Raw genomic sequence first — 27,689 nt, forward strand, 5'->3', positions numbered from 1 at the left:
CTGGGGGTATGAATCAGAGGTAGAATGCCCCTGGGTTCAATCCCTAATGCAATAATGATAACAATAATAATAGTAGTAGTAATACTACTACTACTACTACTACTAAATAATAATAATAATAATAATAATAATAATAATAATATCAAAATATCCTCAAAAGCAGCTGGGACACCAAAAGGAAGATTGAAATGATAGGGTTAGAGTGACAGAATCACATACGTTTGTCAAAACTCAGCTATTGCACACTGCAGATGTACTTATAGGACTGTACATCAATCTTATCTCCAGAGTTAAAAAAGAAACCTGTAAATAAGTTTTGGATTCTAGCTGATCGTGCACACACTGAAGCGTTTAGGGAGACCCAATTGATGTCTGCAATCTGCTTTCAGATGTGTTGAGAACAAGACGGGTTGATGGGTGGATAGCAAGACGAATGGGTAGGCATGTGGCTGGCAAGTGTTATGAATGATACCAGCAGGATCGAGGCAGCGGAGAGATGGATGTTCACTGTGAAATTCTCTTGACTTTGTTCTGTGTTGGAATTTTTTCATAATGAAATGTGGGGGGGGGTCACAAACCAGGATAGGCTGAGCATTCCTAATCCAAAAAATCCTAAATAGAAAATGGTCCAAAATCCAATGCTTTCTGAACGCTTGCACGATGCCACGAATGGAAAATTCCACACTGTAAAACTTTGCCAGCTGGGCGTGGTGGCGCACGCTTGTAATCCCACTACTTGGGAGGCTGAGACAGGAGGATCCCGGTTCGTGGACAGCCTCAGCTACTTAGTGAGGCCCTCTGCAACTCAGTGAGACCCTGTTTCAAAATAAAGAAGAAAAAATAGAACTTGGGGTACAGCTCAGCAGTAGAATGCCCCTGGGTTCAATTCTCAGTACCACAAAAAAATAAAAAAATAAAAAAAACTTTGCCTTGAGAGCAAAATTATTAAAAAATAATTGTATAAAATAACCTCTAGGCTGTGCATGTATAGTATAGATAAAACATATATGAATCTCATGTTAGACACAGGTTTTATCTTTAATATCTTATTCTCTATATTCAAATATTCCCAAGTTGAAAAAGAAAACCCTGAAATCTAAAACATACCTGGTCCCAAGCTTTTCAGATAAGGGTCATTCAAGCTGTCATGTATAACGAGAGGGGAGGGTGGATAGAGACGGTCCCTCTCCTGCTCCACGCGGGCTTCTCTCTGGACTTCAGCAAACCAGCTGCGCTCTGAAGTTCTTCCATTAGGGACAGAGGCACTATATGATCTTGCAAATTAAGGCATCTCTTCCAGCGGTTCTGAGAAGAAATGATGGCTTTGAAGGCAAAGACTGCCCCCTAGTGGCCCTAGTGGCTCAGTTCATGTTTTTCTTTTCCTTTTTTTTGTTGTTGTTGTTGTTGTTTGTTGTTGTTGTTCTAAGGATTGAACTCAGGGCATTCCACCTTCAAGCTACACCCTACCCCACACCCCAGCCCTATTTTATTTTTTTGTTTTAAAACAGGGTCTCACTAGGTTGCCAAGAGTATCGCTAGGTTGCTGGTCTTGAACCTGCGATCCTCCTCTCTCAGCCTTCCAAGGGCAGGATGACAGGCGTGCACCGCCACGCCTGGCTACTTTATGACCATTTTCTTTTTTCTTTTTTCTTTTTTTTTTTTTTGTGGTACTGGGGTTCCTGGAAGCCCATCTACCTCCGGGCTACACTCCCAGACCTATTTTTACATTTTTATTTGGAAACAGGGTCTCCTAAGCCAGCGCGCGCAGCTGGCTTCGAACCTACGCGATCCTCCTGTCTCCCAAGCATGGGGATTACAAGCGTGCGCCACCACGCCCGGCCTTTATGACCATTTTCTATCCCTGTGGTTGATGCATGTGTAAGTAATATTTTGAGGTACTTATCTATTTGGAGTTTCCCTTCATTAATCTCCCTTTTCCACTCAGCAGGTAATAATAACCCCCACATCCCACCTCCCCTGCTACTTATGGCCCCTGTGATAATTTATTTCCTCTGCTGGTGACATAGCATCAGGAAAGGACTGTGGGCCGTGGATCCAGACTACCTGAGTTCAAATCTAAAACCCACAACAGTGTGACTTCTGCAAGGGACCTAGCCTCAGTTTCCCCAGACATAAACTAGGAGTAAGCGTTAACATTACCTACGACAGAGGATTGCTGCGACGTTTAGTTAGTTTATCTACGAAAAGCATCTGGCATATAGTGAGTCCTCCATAAACACAAACGGTATTCTTTTTTTCCCCCTTATTTACTAACACCAAACTTGTCCAGGCAGGAAACTCCTGCCCATCTTACAGACTCAGCTCAGCCAGTGCTTCTTTCTGGAAACTCCGAGTTCCCATCTGTGAGCTACCATGGTTCCACCTCTTGGCTCAACACGGTGCTATTAAATTATCTATGCTCCTCTCTCCTGGTAGGATGTGAGCTTCCTCAGGACGTGGACAGAATTCCATTTATCACTGGATCCGATCTGGTCTTCAGACCCTTTTCTGAATCAATCAATCAATCAGTGAGACACCCACCTCATCTTCCTACCTACAAAACATCGCCTTCTTTACACCATAAACACCTAATTGCCCAAACGACCCTCACTTCCCACGGCAGCCCTCAGTTAGCATGTACCCTGACCTGCCCTCTGGTCTTTTAGCCTCGTTCCACCATATCGGCTTTAGAGGGGAGGTACCCAAGCCGGGCGTGGTGGCGCACGCTTGTAATCCCCGCGCTGGGGAGGCGGAGACAGGAGGATCGCGCAGGTTCGAAGCCAGCCCCGCTGCTTAAGAGACCCTGTTTCCAAATAAAAATTCAGGAGTGTAGCCCAAAGGTAGAAGGGTTTCCAGGAACCCCAGTATCACAAAAAAATATATAAAATAAAATAAAATAAAAACTGGAAAACAGGCTGGAGGCGCATCTCGAAGGTAGAATGACCCTGGGCTCAATTCCTAACACCAAAGGAAAAAAAAAAGAATAGCCCCAATTTGTGGGCAAAGTAATCATGGCTGTAAAGATAAATATGTTTAAGAATTCATGTATGGCTGCGAGAATACGGCTGTAATGTAGACGGGAATGTAAATAACGGGATATCTATTGATACGCTGCTAGGATACTGGACAGAATAACATACTGTTCCATTTGCAGAGACACTGGTAATAAACCTCAGGAGTATTTTTGCCTCTGATCTGGTCCTCTGACATCATATTGCCTATTCCCGTGACACCAGTGGCCATCGCGATGCCAGTGTGGTTTCCTATGACTCCGCGGGTCCCACCCTACACAGAACAGGAAACAAGGGGGGCTCCTGAGCCCTGCACAGGAGGTCTGAGCAGCCTCCACTGCCCATAAGGACTAGTCGAGAACATGCCTAGAAGGACTCAAGCGAGAGGAGGAGTCTGCCCTGAAGACAATGGGAAGCCGTTAATGGGCCTTTTTCCTTCTCTTTTCTTTTTCTGCCCCCCCCCCGTACTGGGGATGGAACCCAGGATGCATTCTACCTGAGATACACCCCCAGCCCTATTTTTTTTTTTAATTTTTGCAGTACTGGGGATGAAACCCAGGAGCATTCTACCTCCAATCTTCACCCCCAACCCTATATTTTAGTCTTTTTTGTTTTTCAAAACAGGGTCTCGTCATGTGTGGTGGCGCACGCTTATAATCCCCGCGCTTGGGAGGTGGAGACAGGAGGATCGCATGGGTTCGAAGCCAGCCTCGCTGGCTTAAGAGACCCTGTTTTCAAGTATATATATATATCGGGTCTGGGAGTGTAGCCCAGAGGTAGAAAGATTCCATCCCCAGTACCACCAAAAAAACAAACAAACAAACAAAAAACAGAGTCTCACTGAGTTGCAAAGGGCCTCACTAAGTAGCTGCGGCTGTCTGTGAACCACAATCCTCCTGTCTGAGCCTCCCGAATGCTGGGATTACGAGCGTGCGCCATCCCACCCGGCTGATGGGCCTTTAACAAAAGAACTGATCAAATTTCCATCTCGGTCCTGACCTGACAGGCCCCTGAGAGTAGATATTCAATCTGGGTTTCAGTATTTATGGGAGAGTAGAAAATTCTTCCGTCTCTGGAGGCGCTGGGATTCCCAAGGAGCAAGGGACGGTCAGTGCCAGGGGCAGGGCCACAGGCTGGTGAGAGTTCAAAGTCCTGATGCTCTAGGTGCTTCTAGGGTCCGGATAAAGCGGAACCATGTAACAAACAGCACGGGGCCATGTTGAGCCCAGAACTGGTGAAAGGGGCCCCAGACAGTCTTCAGCTCTTTTTCCTTGATCTGCAGGCCAAGATCAGGGGGAGGAGCCTAGAGACCACTGTGGTCTCCAACAAAGAGACCACAGGGATATGGGGGAAAGCAGAGATGCCAGGTGTCCTGGGTGGACCCTGCCTGGTCCTCTCTGCACCAGCCAACACACTTCCTTGCCTAGGCTGTTAATGGCGCAGGGCTGCCTCCGTGCCCAGCTAAATGCCCTCCGTTGCACACTAGCCACCTAACCTGAGAGCTTCCTCGACCTCCCCAGCTCCAACCCCAGCAGGCTCTCACAAACACTCTTCTCGTCAGCTGGGGCTGCTAGAACCAGATACCATAGATGGGGTGGCTTAAACACACAGTTCTGGAGACTAGAAGCCTGAGACCAAGGTGTAAGCAGATGCAATTCCTGGCCAAGTCTTACTTCCTGACGCAGACAGACACCGTCTTGCTGGACCCACACATGGTAGAGAGAGAAGAATCTCTCAATATTTCCTCTCTCCCCTCGCTCTTCTCTCCTCTCTCCCCTCTTCCCTCTTCTCTCTTCTCTCTCTCTCTCTCTCTCTCACACACACACACACACACACACACACACACACACACACACCCCTTCATGACCTCATCTAGCTCCCAAAGGCCCAAACTCCAGATAACATCATGATGAGAATTCCAGCTTCCTCTCACAGCACTGCCTGACCCTGAGTAGGAGAGATCTAGACCAGTCCCCTTGCCTCCAGGTAAGACTTTCTTGTTACCACTGGACCTGGTCCAAGAGCCGAGGCTCGAGCATCCTTGATGGAGGCCACTCTCTCTGAACCTCTCCCACACTCTATGCTACTTCCCTTGTTCCTCTTTTCCTGTGCGCAGCCCAACAACCCACTGGAACAGGAACCCCATCTCGGGTGTTTTTAGCCAAGTATCGGGGTCTTTGTATCATCCATCAATCAACAATAAGCCCACTCTGAGCATGTGCTGTGCCCGGCCTGGTGAAGGGGTAAAGGCTGGGTGTGGTGACATGGTGGCCCAGGTGTGCATCCCTGCTCTGCCGGTGTGATATTGGCCAAGTCAATGAAGTCTTAGCTCCTCCTTCTCCAAGATGGCAACAAAGCCACCTCCTTTGGGCAACTTGATATTAATACACTCTGCAAACTACAAAAAATACTCTTGAAAGACTGCATAGTCTTTCATTGATGGAGCCCTCAATGTGTAGAAGTTCTACCCTTGACACTAAGGAAGCCTCAGCCATCCTGCCTTCCATTACGGGTTGAATTGTGTCCTCTAAGAAGATATGTTCAGGTTCTCTTCCCAGTACCTGTGCCTGGGACCTTATTTGGACATACGGCCTCTGCGGGTGTGATTGAGTAAAGGTGATGTCATACTAGATCAAGGTGGCCCCTATGCCACTGACCCGTGTCCTAGTAACAAAAGTAGACCTGGACACAGCGACACCCAGGGAAGATGCCCATGCAAGGATGGCCAAAGGACACTGGAAACTGCCAGTGGCCTGCAAAAGTGAGGTGGCATGGGGCAGACTCCCTCAGAACCAGCCAGAGGAACCAGCCCTGTTGACCCCTAGATCCCAGACCTCTAGCCTCCAGAATAGAAAGAGAATAGCAGTCTTGTTTAAAGCCACCTGTTGTTCATTGTTACAGCAGCCCCAGGAAGTGATACACCCCCACTCACAGGTGTGTCCTGGAGTTACCTGAGAATCACTGGCTTGTGACCAAGCTTCCCAAAGACCAGAGCATATCTATGGTTAAGGAGAAAGCTTTGGCCTTGAACTTGAAAGGGGTTGTACTTCCATATCAGAACAAAGGCTCCCCAAAGAATTCCCATAGAGCAGCTGTAGCTAAACCACAAAGAAACAAATGATTGGGGAAAGGGGAGCAGAGGGGGGGGGGAAATAACTAAAAAGTTGCTACAGTATCTAAAAGCCAAAGAGACCTAGGTGAGGAAGTGCGAGCCCCCATGAGCCCATGGGTAGAACAAAACACTTGCCTCACACAGCTGCTGGGAAAGAAACAAGACTGACACATATTCAAAAACTTAATAAATAAATGGTGGCTGCTGTTTTATTACTGCTAGTGGTGTGAGCTCTTGGAAATATAACCTCTCTGAGATTCAGCTGGCTCATTCATACATTGAACATGGTTGCTATCCTGTACCTTTGTGGTGAGGACTGAAAGAGAGACCAGGTAAGTGCTGCTCACCCGGGTGTTCTGTGAATGTAGCCGCCTACAGTAACGGGTTTAAGCTTATGCAGTTCCCAGAGAAAGACGCTAGGTGGCAGCAGAGTCTCATTTTGGCCCATTGAGTATCAAGAGGTTTAAACAGTGGGGAAACTGCTTCCTTTGAACCTGTGGCTACAGGATTTTCCCCTGGGGGCCCTCAAGCATCCCGCTGGGAGGCAGGCAGCCTCTTGCCTTCCTCATATGGGAAAAGATAATGTGATGGAATGCACATTTTTTAAAAAGCTCCCTGCAGTTCACAAACTGCAGTTTAAAAGAGAAATTATATTTTATAGGGATATTTTTCAATTTCTACACTGTTTAGATATGGCACTCCCAACCCAGGGCTCAGAATGTCGGAGGTACTGAGGCATTCTGAGGCCCCAGAAATGGATTATTTTTACCAAAAAAAAATCAATCCCTTCCCTGACCACTGTTCTAAATTACCACTTCATATAACCTTGTCGTTATTTAGTTTTATAAAGTCTACAGCAGTTTGAATCACAAGTCTGTGAGAGAGAATTCCTTCAAAGTTTTAGTTCCAATCACACCCACTTCACTGCCGGTTTTGCTCTGGCTTGTGGCTGAGTACCCACCAGGCTAACAGTAAATTCCAATATTGCTTGAGCCAAAGATATCTTGAATGCTTGCTACGTGAGCAACAGAAGTGATCCTCTGTCTTCCCTGGTCTTCTTGTACCTCTCCACCAACTGTACTATCCTTCCTCCTCTTCCTCCTCCTTCTCCTCCTCCCCCTCCTCCCCTTCTCCTCTTCCTCTTCCTCCTCCTTCTCCTCCTCCCCCTCCTCCCCTCCTCCTCCTCTTCCTCTTCCTCCTCCTTCTCCTCCTCCCCTCCTCCTCCTCCCCCTCCTCCCCTCCTCCTCCTCTTCTTCTTCCTCCTCCTTCTCCTCCTCCCCCTCCTCCCCTCCTCCTCCCCTCCTCCTCCTCCCTCTTCTCCCCTCCTCCCTCTCCTCCCCTCCTCCTCTTCCTTCTCCTCCCCTCCTCCTCCTCTTTCTCTTTCTCCTCCTCCTCCTCCTCCTCCTCTTCCTCCTCCTCCTTCTCCTCTCCTCCTCCTCCTCCTCCCCTCCTCCTCCTCTTCCTCTTCCTTCCCTCTTTGTCTTCTTCTTTTGTGGTACTAGGAATTGAACTCAGGGGCATTTTTACCTTCAAGCTTCACTCCCAGCTCCATTCTATTATTTATTTATCTATCTAATGTGGTACTGGGAAGGGTGTTCTACCTCTGAATTACACCCTCAGCCCTATTTTTTTTAATTTTGAAACATGGTATCACTAAGTTGCTAAGGGTCTTCCTAAGTTGTTAACCCTGGCCTCAAACCTGTGACCCTCCAGTCTCAGCCTCCCACATACTGAGATTTCAAGTATGCACCACCACACCTGAATTGATTTCTTCTTTCTTAAATATTTCAGACATGCCAAAAGTATGTAGTGTAATGCAACAATGGCCAAGGTAGCCACAGGTAAGTTAAATCAAAGACAAAGAGAGCCCAGAGTACTCCCCGGATAGCACATGCTTCCACCTCACCACCCCAGCCAAGATGCAATATTCTCCCAAATTTATGTTCATCAACAAAACTACGCCCCCCACACACTGGGAGCATTTGGGGGAGAACTAAGCGTTCCTTCTCTATTATCTGAGTAAAGAAAATAGAATTGAGCCGGGCGTGACGGCGCACCCTTGTAATCCCAGCGCTTGGGAGGCTGAGACGGGAGGATCACACAGGTTCGAAGCCAGCCTCAGCCACTTAGTGAGGCTCTCAGCAACTAAGTGAGACCCTGTTTCCAAATAAAATATTAAAAAATAGGTCTGGGAGTACAGCCCAGATGTAGAAAAGTCCCTGGGTTCCAACCCCAATGCCACCAAAAAAAAAAAAAAAGAAAGAAAGAAAGAAAGAAAGAAAGAAAGAAAGAAAGAAAGTAGAATTGTACATTCAAGAAGATTCTGGGAGAAAGAATGGGGAAAAGAGAGGGAACAGAGAGGACTCCTATGGAAGTCAGAAGTCCTTTCATTCCCGACACAAAAATGATAAATGTTTTAGGTGATGGATATGCTAATTACTTTGATTTTTGTCATCGCATTGTACACGTGTCAACATATTACAACGTACCCCAAGAATATGCACAATTATTATATGTGAATTAGAAGCTTTATAAAAAGAAGTAAAGTCAGAAGTCCAGGGTGCTCAAGTGATCCCTCTGAGATCAGCCAGCCAGAGGTGCTGAGAGGAGCTTTGTGGGTACGCGGTTTCCAAGGACACTCGCCGTGGGGTGTACAATCTCTAAGGATCCATATTATCGGGATACGCTTCTAAGGACATTCACAAGATCACCACCCTCCCAGCCCCTGTGACAGCCGTCTGTCCACAGTTTCTCCTCCCCAAACACCAGGATCCAGCTGGGCCAGGACCCAGCAGAGCTGGTGCGGGAACCTGGAGCCACCTACCGACCACAATGAGCACGTCCCTGTCGATGTGCGCCTGGATGTAGATGCGGCCGCGGCGCTCGGTGTGGTCGGTGCCGCAGAGGCTGGGGACGTTCATCACACAGCGCTTGTGGACATTCATCATGCAGGCTGCGAGGGCAGAGAGAGGGGTAAGGCTCGGGCTGGCCGCTGGGGGCCGACGGCATCTATCCACCCCCCAGCTGGCTGGTCCTGTTCAGAAACTGTGGTTGATGGGAGTTTTCAGCAGGGCAGGAGTCCAACCCGCCACAGGGATGCGGCTGAAGCTGCCGGTAAGGGGTGCTGGAGCTGAGGGGAGCCTTCAGCAACATCTCAAGCTGAGGGCAGAGAGCCAGGCATTGGCCACGCACCACATACACACCCCAGGGCATCACCTGGGCAACTCCCCACTGCAGGAGACCACTGTGCGCCCAACACGGCGGGGGGAGCAGGTAGGGACCTGCAGAAGGGGTCTGTGCAGCCTGTGGAGTCCATTACAACTAGTTACCAAAAAAGCATAGACCCAGGGAAAGAGGAATGAAACGTATCTCTAAGCAGACTCTAGCCCTTCACTGACTCATGCTTCCTATGCTATATAAATGGTCCTGTGCATCCTCTAAGTATCTGCTTTGGCTTCAATTGGGTAGGTGGTATCCCTAAGGAAGATGCTCCAGGAATCCTACGTCCTCTAGGGGGCGCTCTAGTCTCAATGTTCGAAGTCAGGGGCGAGGCTGAGCCACCCCTGAGCACCAGCCACCTGTCTTTGACAATCACAGGGCTGGAGATGTGGGGGATGATGGGGATAAAGGAATCAGGGTCCCAAGGCAGAGGGCACTGGCCTAGCTGTGACCTGTGTCTGGCTGCAGGGGGTCTGCAGCTCTCAGTTTCTCTCCACCTGTCTCCTGCACCTGTACCTGCCCCGGGTGTCTCCTCTGGATTGGCTCCAGGGCTCCTGGGCATCCTGGGCATCTGGGAAAAGGTCCCGTTCACTTGTGCTTATGTCTGGACTCTGTCTCTATCACTCACTGTATCTCTGCTTTTCTGTCTCTGGTCTTTTACCCCTGCTGAACCTTTTCATGAGCCTGTGCCAGTGAGTTTCTGTCTCTCTGTGCCGCACCCAGTCATTTTGTCTGTCTGTCTGTCCCTCCTTTTGCCCGAGTTCCTCAGCTGAGCCACACTGCTCTTGGTGCGCGGTTGCGTGTCCTTTTGTCCCCTGACTCTCTATCCGTGCACGAGTACGTGCATGTCTGCCTCTTGTGCTTTCTTCCACCCCATCATCCCTCACACTCCTTTCTGTCTCTGTGCCCCCGTCCTCTGGGCCTCAGGACCCCCCTGAGAGCAACCAGCACCTGGAGTCTCTCTGCAACTTTGCAGCGACAGTCCTCCAAGCCCCAGAGGCCACCAGCCCACTGCTTAATATAGAGGAGTCTGCCCCCAGTTGACTTCCCCGCCCGGGCCTCTCTCTCTTCCCTCTTCCCGCACAAACCTTTGCAGGGAAGCAGGTCTTCCCTACACAAAGAATGTGTCAAACCCACAAATCAGTGCGGGAAACAGCTGGGGTGCACAGCTGCAGGAATGGCCTCCACGCAGTTATTCCAGGCCACCAGGTTGTGGGTGGAGACTCCTTACATGGCAATAGGTAACTGGTGCACCAGCCCCAGCCGGGGACCAGGGAGAAGAGAACGTGCTGCAGACTTGAACCCCAAACCATGGAGAAGTGTCTCTGCTGTGCGCAGGGCTGAGCGTGCAAGTACTTACTGTCACACTTCATCCCCTGGTGGATGAGTCCGTACAGCAGGGACCCACAGTGGTCGCAAAATGTGGGGCTGGAGTAGGTGTGGATCTTGAACTTGTGTTTGCTCCGGGGGTCCTAAGGCCGAGAGAAACAAACAGAAGAGATGGGTGTCAGCAGGGGGGCCAGCGTTGTCACTGTGTGGAATGTTACCAGGGAACTCACCAGGGGCTGAACTGGCCAATGAGTGCATTGCACCTGTTGGGGCCTGGAGCCCCGTGTCCAGGCAGCACACAGGACAAGTGGTCACTGAGTGATCAATGGCCAGTCTTTCCAATTCCAGCCCAGCTCACATGCGCTCTGCCTGCTCGTCCTCCATCAGAACCACCTGGGAACCCAACTTACTGGCTCTACCTACGGCACGGACTTCAGAGGCAGAAAGAGAACGTGGCAGGTATGTCAATTAAACAGGCTCTCCTTGCTTCTATTTCTCCCTTCCCTTTATTCTTTAAACAACTTCTAGAATCATCTACAACCAATGTCTAGGAATTAAACATCCTCGCTTAAAGTCCATCCACCTGAAGAACAAAGTTCAAAGTCTAACAAAGAGTCTGCAAGCTGTAGCAGAGGTTGCTAGAGCCACCCTTCCTTTTAGTAACAGAACCCTGGAGACTTGGCAGAGGTCATGGCCACCCAATTAGAGACCTCATTTCCCGGCCTCCGTTGCAGCTTGGTGAGGCTAAGGGGCTGTGTTCTGCTAACAGGACCTGTGTGCTTCTGGGCCAGCCCTTTAAAGGAAATGTGTATGTGCCTCCCTGGCCCTTCTCCCCCTGCCTGGGAAACAATGAGAACTGAAGGACTTTGTTCTTTCGGCTGACACTTGAGAGAGAACCTAACAGCTGTCTTGTTGAAGTCACTAGATTTGGGAGCTACTTGTTATAGCAGCTAATGCTGTTCTCTAACTGGTAAGCATACTCTCTACAACCTGGAGTACAGTGCAGTAGTTAAAGAGACAGACTTCAAGGCATAAATGATCTGGACTCTTCTCGGTGGTATGCCTTTGGGCAGCTTAGTTAACATTTTTCTGCTTCAAGTTCCTTTTCTGTAAAATGGAGATAATGATAATGGTAAGACTATCATTATAGCATAAGACGGCAGGGAAGAATAAAAGGATTAGCCTGTGCAGAGATCTTAGAACCACCTGGCAGGTAGCAAACAGCACAAGCCTTGGCAGTATTATTACTATTACCCCAGGATGCCTGGATCTACAGCGTATGTTCTCAGCACACAGAATTCGCTCATCCCCCACACATGCCACACCCTTTATCTCTCTCTGCCTCCACGTGGCCTTTCTTCTTCAAGAGATGTCTCCTCTCACTTGTTCTGTTTCCCAACTCTGCACTAAGGTTCCCTTTCCTGTGAACCAGTACGTAGCCAGAGTTAATAGCACAGGCCATGGGTTCCAACCCGGGGCTGACCTGACACCCCAGCCTCTCTGTCTCTGGACCCTCGCTCCTCCTCCACTCATTCACCAATGCACACGCATATTTATGGGTGCATGCGCAGGTGTGTCCTTGACATTTATATGCTAGTAACAGAGGCAGAAAATGAGCAAGAAAGCAAACAGATAGATGCAGTAATTCAACATTATTTAATGTGCTATTAAAGTGATGAGTGGCCCTCCTGGGGAAAGTGCTACTTTTAAACTGTAAAAATAGTTCCTATGCCTGCTAGAAAATTAAAACTGACAATATCAAGACATCGAGCCCTGGTGAGAAGAGAACACACTAGATTGTCATACCATTTGGAAAAATATTACTACCATTTTGGAAACCAGTTTGGCAGCTTCTTATACACAAGCCCTGACTGTGTATGGCCCAGTAACCTAGTCCCAGGTGAAATGAAAGGGTATGCCAATCCAAAACCTAAATTTGAAGGTTTGTGGCCACTTTGCTTGTGATGGCCTCAAAGTGGAAACATAAAGTATGGTTCATTCACCCAGTGGAATAGTTCTCAGCCAGGAGAAGGAATGAGTTGCTGACACAAACAGTGGCATCCCTGGATCTCAGAAGCATCGTGCTAAGAGGCAGGGACCTGCTGACACAGAGGGCTTTGTGCTGCCCGAGTCCATCCAGACGACGGTCTGGAAAAGGCAGACCTTTGGGACAGAGAACAGATCAGTGGCTAAAAACGGTCAGGAGTGGAGAGGGGATGAAGTACAGCAGGGAAGGTCTTGGGGACTCATATTAGTGATTAGAATAATCCTTATACCAACTGAGTGAAGTTTGCTGTTTGTAAAAAAAAAAAAGTGAACTATGTTGCATAAAAACTATCTCAGTGACCTTCATTTAAAACAACCACAGTCACTGCAGGCTTCTGTTGTCCTCTATTTCTTCTTTTTAATATTTATTTATTAATTATTGTGGTCCTGGGGATGGAACCCAGGAACATTCAACCTCTGAGCTCTGGCCCTTTTATTAATTTTTGTTGTTGTCGTTTTAGGAGACAGGGTCTTGCTGGGTTTCTGAGAGGCTGACTATGCTGCTAAGGCTGTCTTTGAACCTGCGATCCTCCCATCTCAGCTTCTCAAGTACTGGGATTGCAGGCAAGCGCAAGCACACCTTGCTGCCCTGCATCTTCTTAAAGAGCTACAGCTTTAGTGACATGCCGATCCTCTGAGGTAAAACAGATGAAGGACTAGCCCTTGTGCAGCCTTGTAAGAGGCTGGGTCCACTCTGCTCTGGCCATAAGGACCCTGTAGCACTCAGGAGAGGCAAAAAGACCCCAGCAGCCACCTGCCCTGCTCAAGGACTGACTGACCTGCTACCCTAGTAACAACAGCAGGCCTTGGAAATCACAAAATGAAAACTAAAGGCTCCCAACTGGCAGCTTGACCAGCCCTTGTCTCCCTCCCTGGACAGAGACGAAGTGTCACTATCAAATTCCTAGAAAGAGTCCCCTGCTCTGGGCCACAAAACACTTCCCAGTGTGCCTCATGAGTGTTTACCATAAAATTTTAAAAATTAGTGCTTCAAAGAACCCCCTGCGTGTGACCGTATTGGCCTGTAGGGGGAGCTCAGGCCTTCTCATGCTCCCTCACTAAACCTAGAGGCGAAGAGTTTATCTGGTTGGTTAGAATCCAAGGCCCTGATTGGCCCGGTCAGGTGGGTGGAGCTTGCACAGGGGTTTAAATGCTTGCCCAACATATTTCTCCTTCTCTCCCCTATCCCTCACCTCTCCCATGTTCTGGCTCTGAGAAGGTTGGCATGACTGGCCCAGGCTAGCTTCTCTCCAAAGTCTGGGTCAAGTTCTCTCTCTTTTTGGCTCTTGAGATCCCTTCTGGGTTTTCTGACATGTTGAGCTTATAAAAGCCAATGCTTTGGTCTCAGTTAAGGTCCGACTTCCCTTAGACCTACCTTGTATGAGAGGAGGATTCTTCAAGGGTTTCGCGAGCTCTGCTTTAAGATTTAAGACTCATCATAAAACTCCAACTCATCATAAATTGTATCTCTGGGTTTGCACTTTTCGCCATGTTAATATGTCTTTGGGAAGATCTCCGAGAGAGGGATTCAAGCATTTCTGGACAACTATGATCAAGAACCCTCTTGTCCATACCTACTTGTCTTTTCAACAACAGAGACACCAACCGCATGAAGAACGAGAAGGGACAAGAAAACATGTTGGCTGAGAGCTGCATGTGCAACCACGTGTCTCAGGTCCTCTCTCTCCAGTCGGCACCGTCACCACGTGCCACATGCAAGGTGTTATTCATTCCCATTTTAACAGTGATAAAACTAACCCAGACTGGAGAATAACTTCAACATTGCCCTGCTGGATCTCCGCAGAGATAGGGCTGCTCTTCTTTCTCTCCTCTCTCCCCAACCTCACTCAGTTTCAAAGGCAGCTAAAGTATCAGCTCATTCATTCACCCAGCAAATGTTAAGGAGGGCCAGGTTCTTCCTAGGGGTTGGGGATACAGTTGTGAACCAAGGAAACAAAAATACCACTGTCGGGGAACTTACATTCTAATTGCAGAGAAAAACAAAAAACAAGAAAAAAAAAGACATAAATGCCCTGCCCTCCCACATGGTCCCCATCCCATCACCGAAACCACTGAATTATAATTGCATGTTTAATTAGATCTCTCCTACATTTGATTGCAAGCAACAAGAGGGAATTTCACTAACTACTATATCCCCGGGGCACATGCCGTACTTGACAGAGAAGGTGCTCAATAGATATTTAATGATTCAGAGTTAACATGTATTGAGCATCTACTCATGCCAGAAACTACTTTAAGAGATTTATCAGGCATCAGTTCATTTGATCCTGTTAATGTCCCTATGAAGTACTACTCGATACCCCTGCTTTCCAGAGGAGGAAAATGGAGGATTAAAAGGTGAAGTGGCCTGCCCTGGGCTTTCCCAGTCTCGACAAGCATGGTATTTCTCAGAATGGTGGGAACGTAGTAAGAGGTCAAGGAGACGTGGGGGCTGCGGACAAGTTGCATTCCTCACTATTCACTCCTGAGAGCTCCTGAGTCAGAAAACTGACAGACAGAGAGGGTTGTGCAGGACTGTTCTGAGCCAGACAGCAGACAGGAAAGTCAAAGTTGCAAGTAAACATTTACTTCTTTATGGTTTCTTTTTTGCAGTACCTAGGATGGAACTTCTACCTCCAAGCCACACCCCCCAGCCTATTTCTTATTCTTTATTTTGAAACAGGGTCTCACTGAGTTGCAAAGAGCCTCACTAAGTAGCTGAGGCTGTCCGCCAACCCTTATCCTGTCTCGGTCTCCCAAATGCTGGGATTACAAGCATGTGCCACCATACCCGGCCTTCTTTATGGTTTCTTTGGAGGCTGCTGGAGGCTCCTCCAGCCTCAGTCACCTGTTTACACTGTCACCATGGCTCACAGTCTTAGCTACTAACTTCCTTCACCCACTGCCCTGGCCCCTCAACATCCAGACGTACCAGGTCAAGCCATTATCAATCTCCCGATCCTCCCTCCTGCCATCTGGGATAGCTTGGAGTAAAGCCACACTCTCACTGCAGGGGCATCATGACTCTGACCCTCAAGGAGAACCTTCCAGAAGTCTGTCCATGCCTGCACAAGCCCAATGCCATCTTTGATAGAGGTGGGTCCCCACAGCCACATCTGCCCTTTGAGATGCCAGCACCCCCTGAATGTGGCTGGCTGGACAGAAGTCAACACTTGGTCAAGTTTGCTGAGCAGCCAGGGTACAGGCAGAGGCCAGGAGTCATGCGGCTTCAGGGTGATGTTTTAGAGTGGGCTCCGAGGAGCAGAGAGAAGTAAAGACAAGGACACAGACCCCAGGCTTACAGGCCGTGTTTACAGCCCCTCAGAGGCCTGGCATCCCATCTTCCTGTTCCATCAGCCTTCCTGTGTCCTCTAAAAGTTCCCCTCAGCCAATCCTAGTCGACTTGTTACCGCAGCCAGCCCGGGATGGCAGGGGAGCTGCGCCCATGACCAATCAGAATGATCTGACTGGACCAATCAGCATGGCCTAGGTGTGCTGGGGTTAACCCTTTTGTTGCTGGTCATGCAGAGGCCGGGTATGAAGGAGCAGGTAGAGGCAGGCATAGGTGAGTGGAAGGGAGGGGGGAGGAAGAGGAGGAGGAGGATGCTCAGAGGACCCAGTAGGTAATTATCTATTGGTTTAAAACTATTTCAACATTTTCACAACCAGTAGAGCAGTGCTAGTATATACAGGTTAAGTGGTAGTCTAAGCCACATTCCCTTCCCAGAGCCGCTGAGGCTGTGGCTATTGAGCAATCCCCAGTGAGCTTGGAAACCCACCCTCTACGTCATCCCTCCACAGGGGACCAGCATCCTCGAAGTACAGGCTGTCGGTTTTATTATTCCAAAGAGAAACCAAAATAATCATGGTGACCCCTTCTCTACTTCAAGCATGAACCATCAAAACATGACATTATCTACATAACACCCATCTCATTGCTTATTATATAATATCATTTAATTCAGCATGCCATTTTTATTTTGATAAACCTATTTTAAAATTAAACTTTGGCTGGGCATGGTGGCACATGCCTATAATTGTAGCACTTGGGAGGGTGAGACAGGAGGATGACAAGGACAAGGCCAGCCTCGGCAACTTACAAGACCCTCACCCACCCAGTGACGCTCAGTTTCAAAATAAGAAATAAAAAGGGCTGAGGGTGTAGCTCAGAGCTATAATCACCCTGAGTTCAGTCCCCAGTACCATTAACACACAAAGAAAAGAAAGAGGGAAGGAAGGAAGGGAGGGAGAAAGGGAGAAAGAGAGGGAAGGAGAACTTTTAAGAGCATAGGCTCATAGAATCAAGGTTTTTCCTAAAATACCCTAAAATAAAACAGATAGCTCTTAAAGCGAGCCTTTGAGTGCTCATCCCAAAGGTTTCTGTAGAGAAACCATGGAGGAGCACGCAGGTGTGTCCCCGGCAGGCGGGCCAGTTGGTGTTATCCTGTGGGGGCAATTTGGCAGTATCAAAATCACAAATGCTATTAAAAAAAAAAACTTACAAGTGCTTTCTCCCCACTCTGACCCAGTCATCCTAACTTCCAGGATTTTTTTTTTCCTGGATATAAGGCTGTTTACACAGGAAATGCTTATGTACATAGTTATTTGTGTATAATAGCAAAACGTTTTAAATAAGCCAAATGTCACTGGGAAGCAGCTGCTTACCTGTTGTAGGCTACTCGGGTACAAAAAATAAGGATCTTCTCTGCACTCACATGGACAAATCTCAAGGACATATATATTTTTCTTCTTAAATCATTTAATGCATAAAACTCACACACATTTATAGGGTACCATGTGATATTCTGATCAGCTGTACATTGTGTAATGTTCAAATCAGTAAATCAAGGATATGTATATGTACATGATACTGAGTATTGAACCCGGGACCTTACACATGCTAAGCACATGCTTTACTACCAACCTGCCTTCCCAGCCAAGGATATACTTTAGTGAATCTAAAAAAAATTGAAAACAAGCAAAGGTGCTGAAGAGTATTTGTGCATACTACCTATTGTGTAAGAACATGAGGCAGGATAAGGAAGTATATTCTTAGCTGAGGTATATTTCTTAGCTGGGTATGGGGGTGCACACCTGCAACCCCAGTACTTCAGAGGTTGAAACAGCAGGATAGTAGGTTCGAGGTCAACCTCAGAACTAAAGGAGACCCTTAGTGAGCTCCTGTTTCAAAATCAAAAATAAAATGGGGCTGCGGGTATAGATCAGAGGTAGAGTGCCCCTGGGTTCAATCCCTGGTATCAAAAAAGAGGTTTACTCTGAATTATTCATATTTTTATGAAAACACTAGAAAGAAACCTAATAAAAGTTCATCTACCCGGGCAGGAGGGAATAGAGTGAATTGGGAAGAAGATATTTCAGTGTACACCTTTCTACAGTTTTGAGGTGAGGCAGAATCTATTAGTCTTGATCTGGGTACCAAAAAAATCTCGAATCTAGTAACCTCACACTGTAACACACCAGTACTGCCTTGTTCCGACAACAAATAAAAGGCCAAACGTTCCCAGGAACCAAAAAGCATAAATAAAGAAAGCAAGAACCCTTCTCTAAGACGGGGTGGACTGAGCTCTTATGAACTTGAAACGTGTAGAACATTAGAAGCCATAATTACACACATGCCACCGTTGAATGGGGGACACTGTAATTCAGTGAAGAGCTTTCATTTTACTCCTATGAAAAAGAATGAACAGAATCGATAACCCTGCAGAGATGTCCGTGCCCCCAGGGACAGCTTGCTGAATCTGCTGGAGACACCCCGCCTTCTAACCCTTGCCCCCTTGGCAAATAAGTAATTGTTCAATTTCAAGGACAAGCTCGTGTGTGTAGACTTTGGGCAAATTTTAAATATAATTTCGTGGGCAAAGAGCTGCCCTGAAGTCAATGTCAATCGTGGGGGTTAATTAATAGCCGTGTTTGATCTTCATGCTAGGCGCTGGCAGTTATTAGCTTTGTGACTCTGGGCCAAGTTATTCAACCCTTTTAGAGTTTTAATTTCCTCATCTGAAAATAAGATGTTGATAATAATAATAATAATAATAATAATAACAACAACAATAATAATAAACACAATAACTAATTCTTACCGGATGTGGCGGCCCATGCTTGTAATCCCAGCATTTGGGTTGCTGAGACAGGAGAATTGCAAGTTCAAAGACAGCCTCAGCTACTTAGTGAGGCCCTCCACAATTTAGTGAGACCCTCTTTAAAAACAAATGATAAAAAAAATAGGGCTAGGTTTGTAGTTCAGAGGTAGAATGCTCTGAGTTCCATCCCCAGTTCAGAAAAAAAAAATACACACACACACACACACACACACACACACACACACACACATACACTGCATGGGAAATGTCAATGGTAAAAAGAAACATTTAGTAAATGTTCATCATTATCATTCATTCATTTTCTTCCCATATTCTTTACCCATTTTAAAATTCCAGTCTGTTTCTTTCTACATGTCTGTAACAATCCTACATACTAGTTAATGATAACTATATACTAGTTAAGGATATTGACCATCTATCTATGATATATGTAGTACCTGCTTTCTTAGTCTTGGATTTGTCTTTTAATTTTGTCAATGACCTTTTTTTCCAATATGTTGTGTGTGTGTGTGTGTGTGTGTGTGTGTGTGTGTGTGTGTTTAAATAAAGTACAAGCTGGAAATGGTGGTGCAGGCCTGTAATCCCAGTACTTAAGAGGCTGAGACAAGAGGATCGCAGGTTCGAGGCCAGCCTCAGCAACTTAGCAAGACCCTGTCTCAAAATAAAAAACTAAAATAGAGCTGGGGTTGTAAGTCAAAGGTAGAACACCCCTGGATTCAAGCCCCAGTACCATTAAAAAGAGAAAATGAGTCGATATGGTAGCACACACTAATAATCCCAGTACTTAGGAAGCTGAGTCAGTAGGATCACAGGTTCACAGCCAGCCTCAGTTACTTAGTGACGCCCTCTGCAACTTAGTGAGACCCTGGTTCAAAATAAAGAATAAGTGCCAGGTGTGGTGGCGCTCGCTTGTAATCCCCGCGCTTGGGAGGCTGAGGCAGGAAGATCACACAGGTTCAAAGCCAGCCTCGCTGGCTTATGAGACCATTTCCAAATAAAAATATAAAATAGGTCTGAGAGGGTAGCTCAGAGGTAGAAGGGTTCCATCCCCAGTACCACCAAAAAAAATTATAATAAAAATAGGACTGGGGTGTAGCTTGAAGGTAGACAACACACACACACACACACACACACACACACACACACACACGTGCTATTTTCCCCTTTTTCCTTTATAGTCTCTCTGTCTCTGCTGTCATATTTACAAAGCTCTTCCTAATATTTTCTTTTAGCCCTTTCAGGGTTTCACTCTGTTACACTGAAATCATTATGTCCCTCAGAATTCATTTTAGCAGGAGTTGAGAAAAAGACATTTCTTTTCTTAATGTGTAGCCAGTCGTAACAACAAATGCATGAGCTGTATCTCTTCCCTGGTAACTTGAAGTGCCTCTTTTATCATACACTCATTTCTTAAGTATCCTTTGTTCATTTTCAAATTTTCTCTTCTGCTCCACTGATCTCTCTCGTCCTGCCTCCATACCATTATGATTTTAATATAAGTTTGTCATATCTTAGCATCTAAAAATATGCATATTATTCCCACTGACTCCTTTCCCAGCATTACTGTCTGCTATTGTTTTTTCCTGCTACTTTTTCCCTTAAATTTTTTCTTTATTTTTTTATTAACTCATAATCATTGTACATATTTATGGGGTACGACATGATATTTTGACACATGTATACATGTATTCTTTCAGATTGTACTAGAAAGGCCTAACTTTGCCTACCATACTTATGGCTTCTTTTAGGAAATTCCAAGGCATGGTGCCAGCCCCAATGGGCAACCCAGCATCTAACTAAAATCATGCTATCAGCTGGTGCTGAATGGACCACAGTCTGCTCTGTGATATGCAAATTATTAAGGAAGAATTGAACCAATCAGAATTTAGAATGAGGGACTGGGTACCCCCGCTGAGCTAAGGGTGTAGGGTAGAGGCTGTGGTGGTGGGAAGAAGTAATTTACATGTGTTTTGAACCTTCTTTTATGTCCTTACAGAAAAGGTTTCTTTCCTTCTAAACTCTTCTTAGTTGAGGATTAACTATTTATTCCATAGCATTTTAACTTTCTTTTTAATTTTTATTATAATTTTTAGTCGTTTTATTTTAACTGGTAATTGTTAAATCCCAGGACTGGGAGGTGGGAGACAGGAGGAGGTTCTAGGTCAGCCTTCGGCAACTTAGTGAAACTTTCCAAATAAATTTTAAACAAGGAGACATGGGAGTGTAGCTTAGAGCTAGAATGCCCCTGGGTTCAATCTACAGTACCATACACACACACACACACACACACACACACACACACACACACACACACAAGATAAGAAAGAAAAGAAAAAGGTATTTGTGTGATATTTTAAAAACCAGATATATATTAGTTAGTATACTTGGGGCAGGGTGCTTAATTATTTTCTTAGGCTTTTCTGGCAGATGGAAGTTTTCCTTCATATTAGGCTAGTCTATATATATATATATATATATATATATATATATATATATATATATATATATATATATACATACTAGGGATTGAACCCAGGGGCCTTCTACCTCTGAGCTGAAACCTGACCTTTGTATTTGAGACAGGGTCTCTCAACTAAGCTACAGTCTTTTCCTCTCAAGGCTTTCTACTGTTATTTCAATGAGTGATCTCAACTCACTGGTGAAGCTATCGGCTCTACATCCCCCAAGCCATGCTGGAAATCCTTCTCAGAGATGGACTCCAACCCCACCAGGACCACCTAGACCCTGGGTACATCTCAGAGCCACCGTGAGCCCCAGTTTCAGTGAAGAATATTGTCTCCTCGGGACAGTGTGTAAGAACTGGGATTAATAGTGGCATTGCCAGCTCTCCCAGGGGCAGCCAAGGGCTGGTGGAGTCGTGGCTGTGCCCTTCCCACGCCGAGCATTCCTAACCCCCAAATCCAAAACCCGAAAGGCTCCAAAATCTACAATCTCCTGAGCACCAAAATGATGCCACAAGTGGAAACTTCTACATCTCCGCCCTCGTGGGACAGGTCTCAGTTAAAACAGATGCAGCTGAGCGTGCTTGTAATCCCAGCATCCGGGAGATTAAGACAGGAGAATGGTGGTTCGCAGACAGCCTCGGGTACCTAGTGAGGCCTCTTGCAACTCAGTGAGACCCTGTTTCAAAATAAAGAATAAATAATAGGTCTCGGGGTGTTACTCAAAGGTAGAATGCCCTGGCTTCCATCCCCAGTACCACAAAAATAAAATAAATAAAATAAAATAAAAATAAAACACAGATGCACTAAACATATTGGATAAATTACCTTAGGCCGTGTGGATAAGGTGTAGAAAACAGAAATGAATTTTGTCTGGACTTGGATCCCTGCCCCAAGAGATCTAATTATGCATATGCAAATGCACATCTCATTATGTTATACATCTCATTATGTATATAATTACACATATGCAAATATGCATATTTCCTAAATCAGGAAAAAGTCCAAATTCCCAATCAGTTCTGGTCCCAAGGTTTTTGGATAGAGGGTATGCGACCCGTATGCTGCGACCGCTCAAAGCAACCTGATCCCTGCAGTGACTTCTGCCCAACCCCACAGGGTAGCTGAGAGCAGCCAATGAACGGCAGCAGCAGCATTCAGGAGGCACAGACCCAGCCTCGGGGGGAGTGGGAGCCTGTGCGGGTACCAGCGGCCCTGACCCTAGGTGGCCCCAAAGCGCCAAGCCCTGGACCTGAAGAGGCAGCTGCAGTTCTGCCCGTGTCTGCAGGAATGAGAAGCCACCTCTGTTCCAGCAGGCGAGGCCCAGGACTGGCCGGGGCCCCTCGGCCTGGTCAGGACAACACAGGCAGTGGCTTCCAAGGGTATTGGGAAGGCAAGGCGCAGGATGCCTGGATTCACAAGCCACTCCACGGTGTCCCGGCCCTGACTCTCGGCCATGATGCGCAGCCTCTTATTTTTTCTTAATGTTAATTAGGGAGAACAATTTCACAGAATTTGGAGGAGGAAACTACTTGCAATCTTTTTTTTTTTTTTTTTTTTGGTAGTACTGGGGATTGAATCCAAGGTGTCAAGGTGTTCTACCTCTGAGCTAGAATCCCAGCCCTAATTTTTTTACTTTTTATGTTGAAACAGGGTCTCACTAAGTTGCTGAGGCTGGTCTTGACATGCGATCCTTCTGTCTCAGCCTCCTAAGTATAGAAATTACAGGCATGTACCACCACTTACCGCTGCATTTGTAATCTCTAACACAGGGGCTTGACACAGCAGGTGCTTATTACATACCAGCTAATATTATTAATGATTGATTGACTCTCAGTGTCCGGGGCTTCCCGGGGTCCTCTGTATTGAAACGTTCCCAATCAACTCTGTATATGTTCCCACTTCTCACACTTCAGTCTAGACCTCCACTAAAGCTACGAGCCATTCTTGTATTTATCCTGTTGACTCAGTGGCTTGCCCGGCACTTGGAATGCCAGGTGCTGAGGCTCAAACTCCGACCCAGGGTCTGTCCCCAGGGACTTCAGGTGTAGTTAGGGAGAGATGGTAACAAAGTAAAAACAAACACTTCCAGCTGCTGCAGGGGGAAGGTCAGGGACTTGGAGAGGCTGCCAAGAGGGCTCTAGCTGACAGAGCCCTCAAAGGGCTGCCCCGGGAAGTGACATTTGGACTGAGATCTGCAGGGTGTGACCCAGGCTCGGGGTTTTGCTTGCTTCAGGCAGTCTTGGGTGAAACACCCCACTGGCCTCCCCATGCCCCGTTCCCAGCCTCGACTCCTCAGCCAGGAGCCCCCCACCCCATGAGAGGGAGTTTTCTAGAGATCCTAAGTCAGACTCTAAAGCTAGAGCGTGGAAACCCGTTCCCAGCCCTGTCACTTCCCAGGGGTACAGACCTATGCAAATGACTTACCCTGGATGAGCCTTGGTTTTCTCACCTGTAAAATGGGCAGGAAACCTGTCATAGGAGAAATACTATAGCACAGTAATATGCACTGTGAGGCTGGCTGTCAGGGACCGACTCCCGATTCAATGAGCGTCCACCTGTGTGACCTTGGGGCTGGTTCCCTAGCCTCTCTGGGCTCCAGGTTCTTCATCTTTAAAATGCAAATAATAGCTGAGCATGGCGGCACACGACACGCCTGTAATCCCAGTAGCTGACAGGCTGCAAGAGACAAGAGGATCGCAGGTTCGCAGCCAGCCTCAGCAAGTTAGCGAGGCCCTCTGCAACTTAGTAAGACCCTGTTTTGAAATTTTAAAAAGTACATAAAGCAGGACTGGAGGTGAGGTCAGAGTTCCATCCCCTGGGGTCCACCCCCAGTACTACAAATTTAATTAGTTAGCTAATTAATTAAGATGCAAATAATAGTAGCACTAAAGTCCTCGGAGGATTATGAGAGTTTGCTGGGCTTGTATTTGTAAAGGGCTCAGCACAATACCTGGCACATAGTAGATAAGATAGGGAGTGTCCACTGAATATAATAAGTGAATGTTCCCGCTCTCTAGATCTGTGAAGATTCGTGACGTGGTTGTATCGTGCTCAGAGCAGTGACTGGCATGGATTATACACTTGATACACGTTAGCTTAAAATAAGATTCCAACCTGTGACCTGGGACAATTCACTCCCATGGTCTGGTCTCAGTACCCCCTTCAAGAAGCAAAGGGGCTGAGCAGGGTGTTCTCCAGGGGTTCCTGGGGTTCTGACAGCCTCGGTGCCTCTTCCTGCAGAGGTTATGCCCCCAGCCCCCCACAGTCATCGCTGAGTGTACGTTAGTGTACACTGCAGCAGATCAGGCTCACATTATAAATAAATTCTCCATCGTTCACAAAACACACACTCTCCCTCTTCCCCCAAAAGCGCCGTAAGCCAGTCAGGATGTGGACGAGCACCCCTCTCCCCCAGCTAAGCAGGGCAGGCCCAAAGGCCAGGCCTGGACACAAAGTTACTCCACTTGTAAAGACGCTGTCATCATAATTTCTGGGCACAGAGCAAGATGCCCGGCTGCCTGGCAGCACTCTCTACCACAGAAGCACCCAGCATATACAAGTCTGCATTTCAGAAGAGCAGAAAGAACCTTTATATAGAAAGACAGGGCAAATTTGTGAATTAGAAAGGAGCCTGTGGCTGCTGCCAAAAACCTGCAGAAGCAAACACTGCTGGGCCGCTGTATGCTCCTGGGACTTGACCTGGCTTGTATCCTCAGACTCTTAACCTATAGACATAAGGTTCCGACCCATTAGGGCCATATAGACAAGGCCCCTAAATGAGAAAGGCAAGTCTTACACATGCTAGCTCTGACACGCTGCTCAAAGCCCTATCCCACCCTTCATCCTTCACCGAGAACATCACTAGGGTACCGCTCCATTCAACCACCAGAGTTGTGGTGTGCTATGCTCTGTTCTAGTGGTGGAATGACCAAACCACAGACGCTGACCCCACCTGCAGGGAGGGGGATCATAAATATCATCATCACTGACCCCACCAGCAGGGAGGGGGACCATAAATATCATCATCATCATCATCATTGTAACATGCAGCACAGAGAGCTCTCACTATCTGCCAGGTGTTGTTCTAAGGACCTGACAGATCACTAATGGCCATGAGAAATGAGTTCATTATTATCATCATTTTAGGAGAGAAAAATCAAGACACAGAAAAGTAAAGTAACTTGCCCAAGATCACACAAGCAAATGATTTGGGTGGGCCCAGAATCTGAGCTCTTTGTCACCCTATAAAACAACTGTCTCTTAGTATCCACAGGGGATCAGTTCCAGGACCCAGTGCAGATGCCAAACTCTTTGGAAGCTCAAGTCCCTTATATAAAATGGCATAGAGGCCGGGCATGGTGGCGCACGCTTGTAATCCCCGTGCTTGGGAGGCGGAGACAGGAGGATCGCGCTGGTTCGAAGCCAGCCTCGCTGGCTTAAGAGACTCTGTTTCCACATAAAAATGTTAAAAAATAGGTCTGGGAGTGTAGCTCATGGGAGTGTATCCCGGAGGTAGAAGGGCTTCCAGGAACCCCAGTACCATAAATAAATAAATAAATAAATAAATAAATAAATAAATAAAATGGCATAGAGTTTGTGTGCGAGCTATGCACACCCTCCTGTATACTTTAAATTCTCCCTAGATGACTCTCAAGACTTTATATAATGTTACATAAATAGTTGATCTAGGGCATCAGTTGGGGAGTAATGACAAGGGAAAGCATGTGTACGTGTTCAGAACAGAAACAACCATTTCTCCCCAACATTTTCAATCCATGGTTGGTTCCATGCATGGGTGTGAAGCCTGTAGACCTAGGGACTGACAGTAAATGAACAGTTGCCTTCTGAGGCAGGGCAGCAAGGAGAGAAATGTGGTGCTCCGTGTGCAAAGGAGCAGGAACTAGGCGGATCGGTGGAGTCAGGGTGGGCATGCTGGGGAAAGGGTGCTGAGCTGTGGCCCAAAGGTTCAGCGTGATTTGCCCTGAGCTCTCAACCTTGGGTGCCCATTAAAATCACCTGGGCTTTGGCTCCACAAGTCTAAGTTCATCAGAGATGGGCCCCTGTGTGAGGATGTGGGGAAAACACTCCGCGGGTGATGCTCCTGTACAACAAAGATGAGCCTCACTGAACTCACAGGAGAAAGAGAAGAATGTCCCAGCAGAGGAAGAGCATGTGCAAATGCCCAGTGCTGAGAGCTGAAAAAGAGACTGAAAAAACGTGAGAAGAGAGGCCTCAAGCAGAGGCTGGATAGACTCTTGAGGCCAGAGCACACAGGGCCTTAGAAGCAGGACAACCCGCCATGCGTCTTTCAAAGGGGACCCTTGGCGGGATGGCAGGGGTGTGGGATGCCAATGAAACCGAGTCAACTGAGTTCATTCATGGGCAAGTTTGGCAAAAGGGATGGATGTGTGATCGCCCTGCTCTGAGCCACATCAATGTACTGACTTTGTCTCAAAAACAATGGGAAGCTATTGCCATGTTCCCAGCAAGGGAGGTGACATGGTTACATCTGATTTTTAGAAAGATGCAGAAATGACAGGCTGGTGACAAAGGAGGAGGCAGGAGGCAGGGCCAGAGTCTACTGGCCCAGGACAGTGAGCAGCCCTTGGGCCAGGGGCCCTCGGCGTGGAGGGGCAGCAGCTTATCGCAGTGACTAAGAGTGACTCTAGAGCCAGACCGCTTGCAAATCCAGTCCCTGCCTCTTCTTAGTCGTGTGACCCGGCAGATCAGTTATACCTCTAAGCCTCCGTTTCTACCTCTATAAAATGGCCATAAAAAGAGAATATTTCTCATAGGGTAAAGATTAAATAAGTTAACACAAAAGGAGAATCTCTAATCTGAAAATCCAAAATGCTCCAAAATACAAAACTTGTAGAGCAGCTACTTGACAGGACAAGGGGGAAATTCCACACCAAATACCACGTGACAGGTCGCTGCCCAAACGCAGGGGGCACGAAAAATATTGCAGAAAATTATCTTCAGAGATGTGCAGAATGTGTAGGCAAAACATAAATGAGATTTATGCTTAGACTTGGGTCCCATCCCCAAGATATCCCATTATAGACACATAAATATTCTAAAATCCAAAACAATCAGAAATCTGAAACATTTCTGGTCCCCAGCATTTCGGATAAGGGATGTATCACATGTTAATCACTTAGAACAGAAGCTGACATCAAGGGTCCTGTGTAGCTGTTGGATACAACCATTATGTAGGAGGGATCGTAGAATTTGCCAATAGAGGGGATATGCAGCTGAGGGGAAGTGTGAGGACAGACAGGAAGAGACCCAGGAATGGAGCAGCATGCAGTGGGATTTAAGAGATTTACACTTAGGGGTTGAAAAGGGTCAACGACAGGAAGTTTCAAGAGGAAGGGTTGAGGTG

At 47.0% G+C, this 27,689-nt stretch overlaps 1 protein-coding gene across 2 annotated transcripts in view; it reads right to left on the reverse strand.

Annotated features, from left to right (window-relative positions):
• Window positions 1-27,689, reverse strand: part of PRKCB (protein kinase C beta) — a gene marked incomplete at both ends in the record, with an annotated part of 354,426 nt that overhangs the window by 163,007 nt on the left and 163,730 nt on the right. For both annotated transcript variants that reach the window (XM_080702806.1, XM_080702805.1), the window contains 2 exons: window positions 8,948-9,076; window positions 10,703-10,814. In XM_080702806.1, the coding sequence (XP_080558932.1) occupies window positions 8,948-9,076; window positions 10,703-10,814 (241 nt within the window). The remainder of the gene's footprint in view (window positions 1-8,947; window positions 9,077-10,702; window positions 10,815-27,689) is intronic.

Source organism: Muscardinus avellanarius (assembly GCF_963383645.1).
Source record: "Muscardinus avellanarius genome assembly, chromosome: 10".
Classification (NCBI taxonomy): Eukaryota; Metazoa; Chordata; class Mammalia; order Rodentia; family Gliridae; genus Muscardinus; species Muscardinus avellanarius.